The 19,779-nt window shown below is 39.9% G+C and overlaps 1 protein-coding gene across 1 annotated transcript in view; it reads right to left on the bottom strand.

Moving 5' to 3' along the window:
- THSD7B (thrombospondin, type I, domain containing 7B) overlaps positions 1–19,779 on the bottom strand; it is a 1,033,118-nt gene that overhangs the window by 711,264 nt on the left and 302,075 nt on the right. Inside the window, exons 7-8 of the mRNA XM_006894459.1 lie at positions 18,087–18,278; positions 14,966–15,200 (exon numbers count right to left, since the gene is read on the bottom strand). Of these exons, the coding sequence (XP_006894521.1) occupies positions 14,966–15,200; positions 18,087–18,278 (427 nt within the window). The remainder of the gene's footprint in view (positions 1–14,965; positions 15,201–18,086; positions 18,279–19,779) is intronic.

Genomic DNA, 19,779 nt, shown 5'->3' with positions numbered 1-19,779 from the left:
TGTGGAAGGAACCGCTGGAGAAGCTCAATATCAGCTGTGAAAACTAGGCCGGGGGCTGATTGTGGAACAGACCACCAATTACTCATATGCAAGTAAACGGTCATTACAAATAAACTAGTAGAAAATTTAAAAAAAATACAGTCAAAAAATGAATTTCTACTGTTAAGTTCTACAGTGGCATGAGTCACAAATGAGTCATCAGAAACTATCAGCCACACCATGGGAGATAGGACACTTCAACAAGCAGAAATTAAAACTGAAAAAAAAATACATATTCACAAAAAATCATCAAGTCATACTAGCGGCATTGAGAGGGAACTCTCATTGCCTAGTGGTAAGAAGCTGTACTGCAATCCCAAAGGCACACAGTTTGAATCCACCAGCTGTTCCTTGGGAGAAGGATGGGTAAATTCCTCCCTTGTGATTAATGGCCTCTGAAAACCCATCAGAGGGGTTAGCTGTGGGTTGGTTTTTCTCGACGGCTAGAACAACAAGAAGAGTGGCATTCATATCAAACAGAATCAATTTTTAAAAGTTGTCTATCACACTGATCAATTCAATATACAAAAGAATAGAAAGGAAACATACGTTTAAAAGATTAATTGTTGTTGCTGAGTGTTATCAACTCAATTATGACTCCCAAGAAGCTTACAGAACAAGGCAGAATTTCCCTCCAGGGTTTCTAAGTCTGTAATCGTTGTGGAAGCAGAGTTATCTTTTCTCCATGGATCAGTTAATGGGTTCAAACCACCAACCCAACATTTAACTACTAAACCACCAAGACTCCTCTTGGAGGATATACTAACACTCAAACTTGGTGCCATAGGGTCAGCTCCAACTGTGGCCATCCCGCATTCTGTGTCTAAATTTGTAAACCACTCATATCATATAAGTTTATATGCTCATGAAAGTCAGCCCCGTTGTTCATAGATTTCATAGTTGTCTTAGAGTTGTTCATAAAGTATTAGTTGACTTGATAGCACAAAACAGATGCTGTCATGAGCAGTTTAAGTATAAGAAAATATTAAATTTTGCTGAAAAACATATGATGTTGTTGTTGTTAAGTACTGTTGAGTCAGAGACGGCTCATAGCCACCCTATGAACGAGAGACCTGTGTATCTTTCGTCCTTTCTCCAGGTTCATAGGGTTTCAAGAGGCAAGCTATTGTGGAAGTGGATGCCACTCCTGCTTCCAAGCTTGTTTTAATCGGGGAGCTCCACCAAACACTGGGGTAACCATTCACGCATTGACACATCAGTGTCACATTGTTCAGCTTCACAGTAACCACAGGTTAGTAAGAGGAGCCGCCATTGAGCCACCAGCCATCATGCCAGTTAGCCAGCGACTTCCAGAGTGGAGGGAGACTCCAGTCTCCAAGCCTTGTAAAAAATTTTAAGCTCTCTCCTGGAGCAGGCTCCACCATTTATTTACCCTTACTCTAGAGAATATAATAAATTAGTTGCGAAACAGAATAAATGAAACAAATTATAAACATATTATATGAGTGGTTTAAGTATAGAAAAATATTATGAGTTTGCTATGATAAGTCTGAATAAGAAAAATGTTAGGAAATGGCTATATGTTAGAAATAAGAATAAGAAATATATTAGAAATTTGCTGTTACATTTTAGAAATAAGAAATATGTTAGGAATTTGCCATGTTATATGTTAGAAAATACGTTAGGAGTATTTGTGAAAAATATACTAAACCGTTTATTAACTGTTAACTCTTAGTGGCTTTAGCGTCCCACTAGCCACAACAGGCCCACTGATAAGGGAATATGACTTGTATAGTGCCCAAGTTCCCAAGGAAACACAACTAGTATAGAACATGATTGGTCAAACCCATGTTGCTTTGAGACTAATGTGATTGGTCATACAACTAATATAGTTGGTAAAACTCAAGTTTAAATATTGTTATGCATAATATTATTGGCTGAATACAATGTAATGCTCATAAAGTGTGAATGGTTTTGGTTGAATATAATGTAATAACCCCCAAAGTACATAAATTCTGGGATCTCAACAATAACTTCCCTTCTGCTGAAGACAATGAGCTGAACACTGAAGACCCAAAGGCTCCTTTCAGAGCCAGACTCCAGCCACAACAGTGACTGTGAACGGCTGAAGTAGCTGAGGACCCCAATAGCACCAATGGCGATGGAAGGCAAAAGAAGGAGATGAGATGGGATCCCAGGGTGAGTGAGTGTTCCCCAATATTAATGAATCAATATGTTGTGATGAATTTATGAATTGCAATGTAGGTAACTGCAATTAACTGTTTAATCCTTACTATGAATTAATGAATCAACATGTTGTGATGAATTTATCAGATACATTTCAATTTATTATTGCTATTAATTAATTAATAAATTGTAATTGGTTTTTGTAATAAGTCTATGAGTAATTAATTAAGGCTCAAGGCTCATGACAGCTGACCCTTGCCCTGTCCTGACCCCATTTCCAGTGTCACTGTGTCAATCCTTCTTGTCAACAGTCTTCCTCTCTTATGCTGACCTTCTACCCTTCTAATCACAATGTCCTTCTCCTAGGCTGGCCACTCCTGACAACATGCCTGACGTATATGAGGTGCACATTCACTATGCTTGCTTCCAAGGACCCTCTTGGTTTTTACTTTTTCCAGGACAGACCTCCTTGTCCTCTTAGTCCATGGGATCTTGGATGGTCTTCTCCAGCATTACAGCTTTAAGGCATAGATTCTTCTTCTGTAATCCTTACTCAATCGACAGTTTCCTTACTCAATCGACAGTATTCAGATACATAGCAAGCAATTATGAAGACTATAACATGGATAAAGCACATCTTGGTCTTTACATTGACATTTCTGCTCCTTGGCACTCTGGAGAGATCCTTAACAGCAGAGTTCCCCAATGCAATTCATCTTCTGATTTCAGGGTGTTGATTGTGGATCCCAGAAATATAAAATCATTAACAACTTCAATCCATTCTCCATCTATCATGATGCTGCCTATTGGCCTTGTGGTGAGAATTTTTGTTTTATTGATGTTAATATGCAATCTATATTGAATGAAGGATGTAGTCTTTGATCTTTTGCAATAAGGATTTCAAGTCTTCTTTGTTTTTGGTGAGCAAGGTTATGTCATCTGTATAAAGCAGGCTATTGATGAATCTTCCTGCAAACCTTAAGCCACATTCTTCTTGGCAAAGGTCAGTCAGTGTCTTCTCCCCCCACCATTTTTCAGTTTATTTACAAAATTTGAAAACACAGTTTTCCAGACCAGATTCTTGAATGATCTGTTTGGCATACAAAATGGAAAAGATATGGCACAGGATACGAACAGACACTTCATCAAAGAAGACATTCAGATGGCCAACAAGCACATGAAGAAATGTTCAAAATCCCTAGCTCTAAGAGAGATGCAAATCAAAACAACTATGAGATATCATCTCACCCCAGTCAGAATAGCAAAATTTAACAGAACAGCAAGCAAAAAGTGCTGGCGAGGTTGCAGAGAGACGAACTCTTCTTCACTGTTGGTTGAAGTGTAAAATGGTGCAACCACTGTGGAAAGCAATGTGGCACTTTCTCAAAAAGTTGCAAATAGAGATACCATTTGACCCAGCAATTCCCTACTGGGAATATACCCTAAAGAGACCATAACCGCCATCCAAGTAGATATATGCACACCCATGTTTATTGCGGCTTTGTTCACAGTACCAAGGAGTTGGAGCAACCTAAGTGCCCATCAATAAATTAATGGATAGAGAAGCTGTGGTATAGTCACACAATGGAATACTACACTGCATTGAAAAACAAGGAACTCATGCAATATTATTCAAAATGGGTGACCCTGGAGGACATTTTGCTAAGTGAAATATCTCAGTCACAAAAGGGCAAACATTGCATAGTGCCACTGCTATAGAATGGAAATCAGGCTTGGGGTAAGAATGAGAAAAACTGGATAAATTATATATACTGCATTGAAACGGATGAGGGAGAGAACAACTTTAAAGCAATATATTATAGGCATTATGATTATCATAAGAGTCCGGAATGAAGGTTGTAGAGTGGAGTATACTCAGGGTTGAGTAAGGGTGTGTGGGGGGATTGTATACCAATGAAAGAATTTTTCTTTTCCTTTTCAAAGAGAAGAGCAAACCAGGGGTGGGGGTGGGGTGGGCAGGGAGAAAAGTGCAACAATCAATGAATAGAAATCCAAAATCTCTGTAAATGTTCAGTATTGAAACAGATGAGGGAAAGAACAGATTAAAGGCGATATATGATTGGGTATTATGGTTAGCACAGGAGTCTAGGATTAAGGTTGCCTAGAGAAGTGTACTCGTTGCAGGGTTGGGGTGGGGTGGAGGCGGAGGCAGAGGGGATGGGGGAATTGTATACCAATGAAGGAATTTTTCTTTTTTCTTTTCAAGGAGAGGAGCAAACTGGAGGGGAGGGGTGGGCAGGGAGAAAATTGCAGCAATGAATGATTGGAAATCCAAAATCTCTGTAAATGTTCATTATTGTTCATTGTGTGTTAATTAAAATTAATAAAAAACTGTAAATAATAATAATAATAAAATTGAAAATATATGGAGAAATGATATATCCCTCATATACATGCTTCTCTTGATTTTGAACCGTGCAGTATTCCTTTACTCTGTTCAGACAACTACTTCCTGATCTAGGTATAGGTCTCACAAGAGCACGATCTAATGCTCTGGCAGCCTGATGCGCCAACATTCAATTAAGACCCAGAAACTTCAAGGCCTTCTAGATCTTGTAGCACTGCCTCCATGTGGGAGACCCTATATCTGTATGTTTGCTTGTCTTTATTATTTGCTATTATGGGTATAGTCATTTATCTGTCAGTTTCTTGTATTGGGGAAGTGTTTTGCATGTTGTTGCTTTTAATAGTCTATAAACACAAGTATGTTTGCTTTTCTCTTATCTGCTCTATTGGATACAGAACTTTTCTACCAGATGCTGCACTAAAGTAGAGCTTCCATATTAAGACAGACTAGAAAGGAGTGGACATCCTCTGAAATAACAGACCTTGGAAAAGCTTATGAGTGATAGAGCACAGATAAAGCTGAGCCCTAACAATGGAAGACACAAAAAAACCAAGGATGAATAGTTGCCAACATCCACTAATAATTTGTGTGTAAAACATACAAAGTATCAATGCAGGAAAATTAGACATTGTCACAAAAGAAGTAGAATGTATGAACATACTAGGCATAAACAAACTGAGATGGATTGGCATTGGCCATACAATCTACTATGCCAGGAGTGAAAATGGGAGAAAAAATGGGTTTGCATTCATAATCTCAAGATACTATCCATACCCATACAAGGAAGACATGTTGATACAACTATCATTCAAGTATACATAACAACAACTAAAGACAAAGAAGAGACTATCAAAGACTTATGCCAACTTTTAAGTCTGAAGTTGATCAAACATGTACTCATGATTCACTAATAATAATTGATGACTGGGATGCAAAAGTCAGGAACAAGGAAAAAGAACCAGTTATAAGAAATTAAGGACTTGTTGAAATGAGGCTATAGATAGAATGATTGAAGGTGTAGGGTGTTTTTTTTATAATCAAAGATTTATTAATAGAAAAAAGCTTTGATAAAACAAAACAGCACAAAACCACAACTGGTGACTATGCACATGAACCTCCTCTGATGAACTCCACACAGGGATCAGATTTATTTTATCTGTGGAAAGAGTCATTGGAGAAGCTGAGTATCAGCTGTGAAGACCAGGCCAGGTTCTGAATGTGAAACACTGTGGAAATACTCATGTGCAAGTTTGAACTGAGGCTAAAGAAAATGAAAACAAATCCACCACAATCAAAATACTTTTATGTGTCTATACCCCCTGAATCTAAAAACTGTCTCAATAACTGCTCTGAGGCACTGAACACCAGTGTAAGATAAGCTGTGGAATGACAACAGGATATCATCCATGAAGAAAGCAAAACATCATCACAAAGACAGAGAAGGGGGAAAGGACCAAAACAGATGTTAGAAGAGACTTGGAAAATTGTAATAGAACACCAAGATGACAAATCAAAGGGAAGAAAAGATGAAGTCAAAGAATTGAACAGAAGGTTTCAAAGGTCAACTGGTGAAGACAAAGTAATATCATGAAATATGCAAAGAGAGTCAGAAAACCAAAAGGGAAGAACTTATCTGGCATTTATCAAGCTGAGGGAACTGAAGAACAAATTCAAGTGCCAAGTTGAAATACTGAAGGATGCTATGGGCAATATCTTGAATGATACAGGAAGCATCAAAAAGAAGATGGAAGGGGCACAGAGAGTCCGTGTACCTAAAGAACTGGTTGGCACAGAACCATTTTGAGAAGCAGCATATGATCAAGAACCAATGGTGGTGAAGGAGGATGTTCAGGCTATTCTGAAGGCATTGGCAAAAATATAAGAACCCAGGAACTGATGAAATATCAATTGACATATTTTAACAAAAACATGCAGCCCTGGATGTGCTCACGAGATTGTGCCAAGACTTCTAGAGGACAAGAATCTGGCCAACAGAGATTTATATTTGTTCCCTTTCCCAAGAAAGATGATCCAACATAATGTGGAAATTAACAATTAGTGTATCATCAGTATCACATGCAAATAAAATCTTGCTCAATATTATCCAAAACCAGCTAGAACTGTACATTAACAGAAAACTGCTAGAAATGCAAGCCAGATCAAGAAGAGGACATGGCACAAAGGATATCATTATTGACACCAGATGGATCTTGGCTGAAAGCAGAGAGTACCAAAGAATGCCTATTTGTGTTTCATAGACTATGCAAAGGCATTTGACCAACCTCCTGTAGCAGGCGGTTTATATTGTGGGAACTCTGTTCACTTCAATTAGCAGTAGTTGTTAATCCCTTTTCTTGATGTCAGCTGATGGTGAATGGACTTCATGTACACCCTGCCTTATCCAGCACTATCTGAACTATGGTAAACCCAAGGCCATTCATTACTACATAAATAACTGTATATTTAAAACATCTAATAGACATGGCTGATCTTCCAGCACTCTATCAGCCAGTGTTCTGCAGTTACCTATAAAGTATTTACTGGCCAAATTCTGAAGTAAATCTCCTATCATCCTACTTTTAGTCTAATATCTTCACTGACATTTGTCTGCCTCAGGCATTTTGTCTATGAGCACATTGTTCACCCTACTGGCATTTTAAATACCAGGACCATGACTTCAGTAACCTAGCCAGTATTGACAGGTGGTATTAGGAATTGATTATGTCTACTTGATTTTTCCACTGTAAACAAAACAAACTGGGAATGTCAGCTTTCCACAATGTGCATCCCCTTTCTCTCTGTTCTCCCCTGAAGTCCAAGTGGGATTACCATCTCGCTGCTACACTTGTTTTTACAAAGGGAACAGATGTAGAATTTTCCAGAAAATGCACATGGGTTTGGTTTAATAGGGGTTATAATTGCATGTTAATAAAAGTGTCATTTTGAAAATTTCTTCTGTCAAAGAGGCTTATCATGTTCCTTGAGGGTTCAATTTCCTCCTTCTTGCCTACCTCTTCAATGACTGCATGGTTCAAAATTGGGAAGGGCGTAAGCCAGGAATGCATCCTGTCTCCATACCTTTTCAACATGTATGCAGAGCAGATTATCCGAGAGGCTGGGCTCTATGAGGAGAATTGTGACATCAGGATTGGTGGAAGATCTATTAACAATCTGTGTTATGCAGATGACCCAACCCTGCTTGCTGAAACTGAGGAGGACCTCATGCACTTGCTGTGGAGAGTCAAGGACTGCAGCCTTCAGTATGGACTGAGGCTCAATGTCAAGAGACAAAGATTCTCACCACTGGACCAATTGGCAGCGTCAGGATGGATGGCGAAGAGATTGAGATTGTTCACAGCTTCAGTTTGCTCGGCTCTACAATCAACACTCTTGGCACCAGCAGTCAGGAAATCAAAAAGCGTATCGCGATGGGAAAGTCTGCTGTTAGGGACCTCTCTAAAGTACTCAGGAGCAACGGTGTCTCTCTGGAGACTAAAGTGCGCCTGATACAGGCCATGGTCTTTGCAATCGCTTGTTATGCATCAGAGAGTTGGACAATAGGGAGGACAGAAGGAGAGTTGATGCCTTTGAGCTGTGGTGCTGGAGAAGAGTACTGAATGTACCCTGGACTGCCAGGAAAACAAACAGATTCATCTTGAAGAGTTGCAGAGGATTAAACCAAGCTACTCCTTGGAGGCAAGGATTCTGGGGCTTCGTCTGACATACTTTGGACATGTTGTCAGGAGGGACGGGTCCTTGGAGAGGGACATCATGCTTGGGAGGGTGGAGGGACAGCACAGGATGGGAAGACTCTCTATGAGATGGATTGATTCGGTGACTGGGGTAATCGGGATGGGTGTGTCAGAGGCGGTGCAGTTGGCGCAGGATAGAGCAGGGTTTAGGGCTGTTGTGCATAGGGTCGCTATGAGTCGGAAACGACTTGACGGCACATAACAACAAACAACAACAATAAATAACCTCGCACTTTTCAAAATTTTTTTTTACATCAGAGTTTAATGCTTCCTCTTTTAAAAACTAGAAAACTTTCTTTCTGTACTTGAATACCAGCCTTGTGTGAAGGGGCACTTGGAAATTTTGCATTACTGGTTTGCCATGTATGCGTGCACACGTACGTGCACACAAGCCCACAATGTATATATACTCAAGTTTTCAGTTACTTGAGGGTGGAATCCTATCTTATATTCTATATTAAAATATCAGTATCTTAGCCAAGGCAAATATTTAATAATGAAACCGGAAAACTGCACAGTGTTAGATGGAATTGGATCCTAAATTTAAATAAGTCATTGAGGATATTATGTTAATTTCTCCAGCAATTTCCAGAGCGAAACTGAAGCCTTCCAGTCCATGAATGCATATGGATTTGCTTTGTAATTGTGGTCCCTTGTTTTACATCACAGAAAGTAGCAGCTTATACTTTCTACATTTTGTGCACCACCCTGATCTTGGTTTGGCAGTGCATTTAAGGAAGGAGTAAACCCATCCAATTTTAGTACAAATTATTTTCCTGGACTTTCATTGGAAAGTTCTTTGGCAGCTGTTCCTTCGTGACTCTGTGGCTTCAAGTCCTTAATGAGGGTGAGGGGGGGATAGGTAATTGTGCAACAGTGAATGAATTTTTTTTTTATAAAACTGAACTGGGAGTGGGGAAGGGATAGCGAGGGGACAAAACAGGCAACAATCAATGAATGAAAATATAACTTCTTTGTAAATGTTCATTAAAATCACAATGAAAATAAACTTTTATTTTAAAATAGAAAAGCAGGATGCTGAATTACAGCAAATGGGGCTACAAAGACTGGTCATTCTGCAGTTTCACCTCCATAAATGAAAATGCAAACGCACAGTGGTCCATCTCCTTGATCAGTGATCCGAGCTAGTAATGGGCACATTCATCTCACTCTGGTGGATGGGGCGAACCTGGCAGCTTTTTAAACAATAAATGCTTAAATGGAGCTATTTGTTACCATAGCTCACAAACCGCCATATGTTTTCACACTAACAGGTAGAAAGCGTCTTATCAGAATTTGGGAAGGCTATGGGTGGTGTTTTAAATCTTTATTATGATTTTTTAAAATATATTTCACCTGAAAAGAAAACTCTGAACAGCAAAACAAAACTCCAGAAATAAGCTTTCTTTTTTTATTCAGCTGTGCCCCATCTGCTTCTCATTTTCTGATATGATCAATTCTATTACTCATACAATGGTAACATTCTCACCTTTTTACAAAGACCAACACACCACCCCAGGGAGGTGAGATCTCCAATAAAATTCTGTGTCTCCTCCTGAGGTGGGCTCTGAGATAATGCACATTTTTTCTTTAACCCAGTCATTCCATGAGGCACACCTCTTTCTCCCTACCCTAAAGACCATATTATCATTAGGGTTTGGCATCTGCCCTTCTGTGTCTTACTCCTTACTCTAAGATTCACAACTAACAAATATTTTTTCCACTGCAAAACCTTTAACATTAAACACACACACACACACACACACACACACACACACACACACACACACACGAGAGAGAGAGAGAGAGAGAGAGAGAGAGAGAGAGAACACGCAGAGAATGCATTGTACCACTGGTATTTTTTTTTCCGTGGGCTTCACTGGCCACTAGGTATTATTTTCTCAACTCAATTAATCTCATTAACATCAAGAATCGTAATTAACTCTACTCAAGTCAGTGTATGCTGTTCATGGTTAGTAAGATTGTTTGGAGACACAAGAATTAAGCTTAGTAGTAAAGTCTCCAGCCTCATTAACAGTGCAAAAAGCAATTAGCAATGTCTTTACATAAGTATGTGTTTGGGGGAAAATACCTGTGCAATTCATTTTTCTGGACTGGTAAATCAGAATAAAACTGTAGGTTACTCACTTTCTAATAATAATATTTTATTTTCACTTATGTAAACTTTCAAACCTATACTTATTAGTTTATGAATTATGCTTCAAACTGTAAATTTCTGTTGATATGAATTCCCCATTACAAAACAAATTCTATTTTAAAACCATAGTGAGAAAACTGATGTGTTCTGAGACTTAAAAATAATAACAACACTGGAAGGCAGTTTGGCACTTCCTCAAAAAGCTAAACATAGAAATTCCATATGACCCAGCTATTCTACTGCTTGGAAATACTCCAAGAAAACTGAGAAATGAGGCACAAACACAGACTTGTACACCTATGTTCTTAACAGCATTATTCACCATCTCAAGAACAGGGAAACATCCCAGATGTCCAAACACAATTGAATGGATTGAGAAATTATGGTACATACACATAGAAAAAATGATTTTGTATATTACTACATAACTTGGAAGGGACTGGAGAGCATTATGTTGAGTGAAGTAACTCACTTTCATAAGGACAAATACTGTATAAAACCATCACTATAGAATGAGTATGAGGATCCAAGGAGGGGTAGGGGTAGAAGCAGAGGGCAGAGAATGGGGAGGCTTGTTGTTGGCGTTAGGTGCCATCAAGTCAAGTACGACTAACAGCAACCCTATGAACAAAAGATCTGAACCTAGTCCTGTCCTGTGCCATCCTCACGCTTCCTGACACACAACAGCCCACTACAGCAGTCAGTCACCATGTCAATCCATCTGGTTGAAGGTCTTCCTCTCCTTCACTGACACTCCATCCTTCTCAACATCATGTCCCTCTCCAAGGAAGAGCACCTCCTAGCAATATGTCCAAAGTATGTGAGGTGAGGCCTCATCATTCTTGCCTCCAAAGGGCACTCTGGCTGTACCCTCTCCAAGATATATCTATTTGTTCACTTGACCATCCATCACTTGACCATCAGCAATCTTCTCCAATACCACAGCTCAAAGATACGAATTATTTTTCTGTCATCCTTATTCATTGTCCAGGTCTCGGATGCATATCTAATAATCAGAAAGACTATGGCCTGAATCACACACACATTAGACCTAAAACTCAAAAAAGCCCCAGACATCTTTGCTATGCTGTCCTACACTGGATTAATTAGATTTTTGAATTGCCTAAAAAACAAACAAACAATAAAAAAGCACAAAATTAAATAAATTAAGTAGAAATGTGAATATATTTGCTTATATTCCAGGAGAGACAATGATGCAATTAGGAAGCATGAAACCAAGTTTAAAGCAGCCCACACTTGTTCGGCCTTGATTTCTGTTTCTGTCAGAGCACAGCTTCCCTACCTCCTCCTACTTTCCACCCTGGGTTCTACATGGCTGTGGCAATACTCAGTTTCAAAAGCTTTAACTATCCCGAACAGGAAGAAATAGAATTTCATTTTATTTTAGTTTAAAAATGTGTGGTAAAGAACTCTGAAAAGCCTTAATTCTCCCACTATCCTGAAACTCACACCAGGAGACTGTGTGTCTAGGATGAGCTCTTTTACCACAGGAAGGAGACTCACTCAAACACTGACACCAGGGAATCCCTAATATCAGGCAAGCCATTCAGAAAATCACGTCTTACTCACAAATGTTCCCTGATGAACTTGAGGATAGAGCTGTCTCCTCACTCTATCTTAAAGCCAGAACTTCAGCAGCTTGAGTTCACTTGTCAGCTATTCTTTTCCCTCCCAATCACCTGACATTATCCTTGACTTCTTGATATCTGTATCATAATCCCTGTATCAAAATTGACTCATTTCACTATAGTCTTTTTTAATATTTATATGCTGCTGTTAGGATGAGGGCGAGTGTTTTGTGAACTTCAGTGTCAGCTGGACGCTGCCTCTTGCATCTTGAAGAGAGGCAATATGGAACGCTTGGGACACTTGTGGCTTTCTTTTTGCTCCACGTGGGTGTCAGCAGAGCGGACTTGCCAGATGAATTGGGTGGGGGTCTCTGGCCCAGAGTTGGCCAGTATTTGGGTGTGCTGGAATGGTAAAATAATATAGGGCCCTCAGGTCTGCTTTTGGTCAAACATTCTTCTAGGTCGTATAGCCCTGGTGTGTCCACTTGCTGTACAGAGGTAACTTGTGGTTGCTGTGAAGCTGAACACTGTGACAGTGATGTGTCAAATGTGATAATAGTTACTCATGGAGGACAATGTTTGGTTGTACTCCCTGATTAAAACAAGCTTGGAAGCAGGAGTGGCATCCATTTCCACAAGAGCTTGCCTCCGGAAACCCTATGAACCTGTAACAAGTGTTGAGGACTTTCGTTCATAGGGTTGCTATGAGTCACCTATGACTCAATGACACTTAACAACAACAGCATGCTGCTATTATTGGGTGTCATAGATCTGAACCCTGTCCTATCCTATGCCTTCTTAATTATTTTTAACATAATTATTTCATGACTGCAGTAATTTTGTCAATCATCTCGCTGAGGTCTTTCCACTCTTTTGTTGTCCCTCCACCTTTCCAAGCATGATATCCCTTTCCAAGGAATAGCCTATCCTAGCAGCATGCCCAAAGTATATGAGATGAGCTTCATCATCCTTGTTTCCAAGGAGCACTCTTAATGTGTTTTTCCAAAGACGTATCTGTCTATTCTTTTGCAAGTCCATGGGAGCTAATGTTTATATACTGTTGTTGTGTACTGTTGAGTCAGAACTAGCCCATAGCTGACCCTCCAGCAGGTTTTCAGAGATAGTTAATGGCATGGGAAGAGACTGTCCATCCTTCTCCTGCAGAGTAGCTGGTGGATTTAAACCATGTGCCTGTGGGATTGCAGTGCAGCTTCTTACCACTAAACCACCAGAGTTCCCTAACATTTATACAGTATGCAGAATATTATTTTCATTCATTGTCCTCAAGTCAGTTCTAACTTTTAACTTCATGTGGGCAGAGGAGAAAATGAAGCAGACCCCCAGAACTGTCCTCAAATAAATCTATGAGTGGGTTCAAGTTCCCAATCTTTTGGTTAGCAGTCCAGCAAACTAGCTGAGAAAATTAGAAGATTCGTATAATAAAAAGGAGCTGATACATTAATTTGCTCATCCCAAGCAAAGTAGATTTGTGAGACTCAAAGAATCAAGCATTGGAGATCAGCTTCTGAAAAGTTTAACTCAAACATGTAATGTTTCCAAATGGGTAGAAAGGGACTCACAGCCAACTCTTTGTTTTCTGAGTCTATGCATCGCAACGGAGGATACTGCCCACGCTGTGGAGCAGCTGGTGGATTAGAGCCTGTGGATTCACAGATAATTCCCTATGGACCTGAACCATGCCAGTGAGTGTCTCTGAAGGTTACAGCCTTGACAGTCCTAAGCAGCATAGTTTTACTCTACAACAAACGAGACTCACCAGGAAGCCATGTGAGAGCAACTGTTCTTTTCCTTTTAAAGAGGAGTGTAATATAAATCTTTATATTAGAAATTCTGATCTACCATCACATGACTGGAGAAGACTAAAAATGAATGTGATGAACTATAGAAAGTTTGCATGATTATTCAAGTACATTCAGTAGATATTATTTTATTCTTTGACCAGATCACATATTAAAATAACATAAATGTTCCATATGGTAACTGTTTCTTTTTATTTGGGGCATATTTTTTAATCATTAGAAGTGAAAACCCAGACATTAGCTGTCTGAAAATGCCTTTTAGTTAAAAAATGTTCAACTATACAATAGTCATATTCACTTTATGCAGTTTATTAATAATATTGTCAGAGATGGAATTGTGTCCCCATGCATATATCTATAGAATACATTGTGCAAGCTATGTCATTATCTCTCATAATCTGATAAATCAAACAGTTGTGGGAAGTTTAAATGTGGAATGTAACACTCCCAATTTCATCGCACCCATAATAAGGTCTAAGGGTGGCTCCCCAGGATGCGGCCAATAAGAAATTTTCTCTCACTAGAGATAATGAGCTAAAAACTGAGGCAAGAGAGCCGAGGGCCTGGGGGGCTCCGAACTATCAAGAATTAATCCCCAGTAATAGAGTGCATCTTTTGGACCTGGTGGTCTTTTGCATGACAGAACTCCCTGACTTCAGGAAAATCAGATCACATGAGCATCATCAGCAAGCCAACCTACAATGCTGAAGGAATGCACTTTGTTCCACAACCAGCACACAGAGTGCCTTCTCCTAGAAATGGTACCTGGACTTTGTAATTCTAACATCCTGAAAAAGATGCTGTGGTCACCTAGTCAACAGGGTATCGCGCTGCTAATCTAAAGGTTGTTCCTCTCTGTTTAAACTGAATCCTCTAGCAGCTTCTATGGGAGGACAATGAGCAGCTTCTTCCTATTAAGATTTACAGCCACAGAAACCCAATGGATGGTTGCTCTAAGTTGGAACTGACTCGATGGCAATGAACTTGAGGGCTCTCTTTAAACTTCCTAAGCTATAAGAGAAGAGGTTCATGTTAAAGCCATCCCCAGTAGGTTCTCTGTTATGGCAGCATTAGATAACGAAGACATGTACCTTTTGGCCATCACTGGTCCCACGTGATTCTTGACACAGAAGACCTTCCGTGTCTGAATGCCCACGCCACATGTCGCTTCTCCGTTCCAGCCAATGGTTGCATTAAGGGCAGTGACCAGTGTGTCTTCAGAACAGGCACTCCAAGGTGACGTCTCCCAGTAGAGTTGCATACAGGAGTGGTCATTGCATAAACGATATTCTTGGAGGGCCTGAGTCGGGGGGCATGCTTTCCCACCTGAAAATAAGAAAAATGAAAGATAATACCGAGTTATTGCTACTAAGTAGCTGTTATTTGTTACTTTTGTTACTATAATGGCCTTTTGGACACTGTCTTCAAATGGCAAGAACAATTGTATTCTTCTTCAAAGTTTAGTCATTTGTTCCTGATGAACAGAATACTATATTATCTGTGCTCTCCTCAATAACAATAGGCAGCTATATCTATAACTCTATCTATATAAAGAAAGCCTACATAAGTTAGCTATACAGGAAATGTCTATTACCTCAAAGTGGTGTTAGGTAGGATACACACACATACACCCACACATGAGCTCTTTTCCTTAAGAGAGGTATTATTTTTCTCAGAACCACTTTAAGACACCAGCCCTCCACCAAGCAGTGCATTTTACTGAGAACCAAGAAATGCAAAAGTATCTGCTAAAACTTGGCAAGCAAGGGCCCATCCGTAAATGCTGAAATCATGTCTGAAAGCATGCTATCCGCTGGCAGTGAGACCAGACAGATGTGCATCCTAACACTCCTGGGTGAATCAAGCAATCAAATTCCATTACTGTCTTTTCTTTCTTGCTTTTATATTCATGTCAAAGTGTTATTTATCTAAAGTATTGATCTCTTCCTAGTCGTCCACACTATAATGTTTTATTCAGTGGACCCAATGCTCAAGAAGATTTGTGACCTTGGTTTTGTTATTCTTGTTCTCCCTCCCGCCCGCTCAACTAAATACTACTGCCTAGTTTTCCCCTTTCCAGAAATATAAAAGACAAGTAAAAGAAAGCAACTGCTTTAAGGATATGAAAATCTTCATTCGTCTTGACCCTGGCCCCATTTCTCAGGATCACAGATTAGAATCCTGTTTAAAAAGGAGTTCCTCACAGACAGTGGTCAGAGGGCTCTCCTGCTTGAACAGAGCCTTGGGCACATGAAGTCTTGGGAGGGCATGAAAGGAATGGTGTTTGTGTCTGGGGACAAAGATCAACACTGTAAATGATAGGAACATCTGCTCCTCTAATTTGCCCTGATGTCACTCGTCTGCATTCCCACAGCACTTTTTAGTTTCTTCAAAGTCATTTTCAGGGCCTTCATCTCTCTCCCTCTCACAACAGGCCTGCCTGACAGAACAGGAACCCAGGGAGTTTGGATCAGGGAGCTTGCCAATGTTAGTGGTAGTTCCAGGTCAAGAAGCCAAGTCTCCTGATTCCTAATTTGGATCTCTTTTTACCAAAAGTCTTCCAATTATGCTGTCAGCCACAGGAGCTACTTGAAACTGGATGGGTATCAACTGAGCTTTTCTTCCTTTATTCCTTCTTGTGAAAAAGAAAAGGTTCTTGGTTGAAATCTTTATGGAAGGAGTTAGCCAGTTCTTTCTGCCAAGACATTACTGGGTAAACTCAAACCACCAATCGTTTTTGTTAAGACCTGATCACAAACCATCCACCTCCATAATCTCATTGCCACTAAATCAGAAATGACTCATAGCTGATCCTCTAGTGGGCTTTCAGAGGCTATAAATTGCATGGAAAGAGACTCTATCTTTGTCCCATGGAGCATCTGGTGGATTCAAATCACCGATCTTTGGGTAAGTGTCAAAGTGTAAAAAGTATAAAAGTCTGAAAGGGGAATGGGTGATGAGAGGGGGCTGAGAGTGGGGAGAGGAAAAGATCACAGTGTTGCAGAGTTTGGTGGGTGGAGGGAGTGGGTGAAGGTATCAGGAAAGATTCAGTGAAGACCTGAAAAGACGAGGTGATAGTGGGCATTGATCAATAACAACTGGTTTTATAAACTGCAGTGTATGGTAATGATAATATGAAGCACAATTTGAGTGGAGGCATGTATAAAACAATGTAAATGAATGAAACACAGTGTATATAGATTTTGTATGCAAACCAATATAAAATTTAAAAAGATACATGTCAAATATATATTTCATTCAATTAGATCATTCAAAACAAAAAAGAAATGATAATAATAAATCACCATAAAAATAGCTCCTTGTCTATTAGGTCACCAGAATGCCCTAGATATGAGCTAAATATAAATATGTTAATCCAATATATATATATATATATATATAAGGTTAAGGAGGGAAAATAAAGTGAAACTATAAATTTGATATTTTTAATTGATTTGCATCCTTCAAAAAGTTACAATGAAACTCTAACTTCATATTTGTAAATATGAATCTAGGTGGAAATGAAGGTTTTGTTTCTTATTTTAATGAAAACCAGAGTAGGACGAGCCACCAATTGAGGTTCTTCTGAGCGTTGTCTAGAAAAAAGAGCACGAGAGACAGGTGCATCCGGGAGGAGCTCACAGGATGAGGAAGGCTGATACCACCATCCAGGAGCAGCAAGAGTGCTTATCACCACAGATGCCAGGAGGAAAGCCAGCCCCAGGAAGAATCAACATGTGCAGCATTTAATATCTAGAAGTGTGATAAAATAAAATTCTGTCCTTTCAAGACACTTACAATCTTGTTTGTTTGTTTGTTAAGACAGCATTACTGCCTAAAGAATAATCAAACATGTCTTAGAGGAAGTGTAACCCAAGTGCTCCTCTCACATACTTGGTTCAAGTCTCTGGAATAAAGACTTCATGCCAGGAAGAGTAGAGGATCGGTGAATAAGAGGAAGACCAATATTGAGATAGATTGATAGTGACTACAAAAGTGGGCTTGAAGAGGTGGAAGGACAGTAAAGATTCAGATCCACTCTTCACAGGGTGACTGTGAGTCATGGTTGACTTCACAGCACCTAACAACAATGGAAAAGGACAGCTGGAATCAAAGTTCACAAAATGATCACTTACAAGTGGTTCTAGGGAAGCGTTTTAGAGCTAGTAGCTCTTATATTCATCTTTTTTTTTTTGTTTTTTTGTTACTCACCATCTCCAGCCAAAGCCAGGATCGTCCTTGACCTGGTCTGTTTGCCATCTGAGTTTTTGTTTGAGCAGGACTGGGAACAGGATGACCACTCTGACCACTCGCTCACCATACAGTCCATTCGACAAGGGGTTTCACAAGCAATCTGTTCTGGAGGAGGAGGTGCTGGGCAGAGACTCCCTGATACGTCTTCTCCTGTTATCAACGAAACCAAGAGAGACACTGGTTAACACAAAATCAAGACCAGGCTGAGGCACGACAAGGTCCCATGTTTCCTCTATTCAGTTTAGTTTAGAGGATTTCACCAGGTGTTTAAATGAAACGAAATCAAGAGCAAAAAAAAACAAAAACAAAAAACCCATAGTTTTATCTGCCTTTCATAGCAGTTACGGCAAGAAAAGTTGCCTGGGGATTAGTGGGCATTTAGAAAGGCAGACACCACAGTAAAAACCCCAGACTTTATTCTTCATAGGGGCAAAGCTGGCTTCCTCCAGGAACATCTTCACTACAGATGGTTGGAGACAGATATGCCTGGCATGCTATTAACAGCCATATATATAACAAGGATGTGATTTTCTACAAAATGAAGAAGAGGATAATGTATTGACCTAAACTCCACATTTTATGCTTAAAATACTATTCTGATCTATTAAAGAAGAGTTTTAAAATCTAACTTTTTTTTTCTCTTTTTTGGCAGGTCTTTATTTTTTTAACATCAAAAATGTTTTAGTTTTTTAAAGGCATTTTCACCGTTAAATATAAAACTTGAAGATTATTATATGATAATTCTTTTGTTCTGTTTGAGACAGAAATAATCTCACTAGAACTGAAATGAACCTAGAACTAAAATTATGTAATGAGCTGAGATGAAAGTTGAAGACCAACCCTATTCTTCTCTCAAAAAATCAGAAAAATTACAGTTACACTCAGAAGCAGGGCACACATGCATTCCAAATATCATAGGTATCAAATTTTGCTATTATTATGCAATCAAGCCATAAATTTATTTTACCAATTCATAAATTTTCTATAGAAATAATTTTATAAGATAATCATGCCATAGCACAAGATCTTGCCAGAAAATATAAAACAAGGAGAAATGATCTTTTACAACTTCAGAGATTAAGAATAACAGGATCAGCGAGAGCGACGCAGCGCCAGCGAGAGCAACGCAGCGCCAGAACACCACCACCAGACGGGAGAACGCCGCCGCCAGATGGGGTTCCACCATGAGAGGGGCCTGGAAGAGACCCGGGAAGAACAACAGCCAGCCACCTACCGCAGAACTCCAGAGGAGCGAAGACTGTGAAACCCCAGAGGAACGAAGACTACCGACACTGTGTGACCCCCCTGCAACCCACACCTGTGTGACCCTTAACACACAGGGTGCTGCTGCATAAAGCCCCAGCAGCACCAAAGCCCCACCCCCACCTCTTGGTGATAGTATCCAAGCCCTGCGCTCATTACCCCCTAGTCCCTTGCTTTCCTCCCCTTGCCCCACCCCCCTTGCAGCTCCACAACCACACATCTCAACCCCCACCAGAGTCCTATGACCTCAGGGCACCACCTTGGATCCAGCCATCACCCCAAGCTATCAGGCGAGCTGTTGAGGAACTAACCTGGCAGGAGAAAGGCCGGTAGGATCTTATCTGTGTTTACTGGGGCATTGCTGATTACCCGGTAGAGCACCTAAGGG

This window comes from Elephantulus edwardii, unplaced genomic scaffold (genome assembly GCF_000299155.1).
Source record: "Elephantulus edwardii isolate Elephantulus edwardi_28Jun2011 unplaced genomic scaffold, EleEdw1.0 scaffold00143, whole genome shotgun sequence".
NCBI lineage: Eukaryota > Metazoa > Chordata > Mammalia > Macroscelidea > Macroscelididae > Elephantulus > Elephantulus edwardii.
This window is presented reverse-complemented; position numbering and strand designations above follow the sequence as displayed.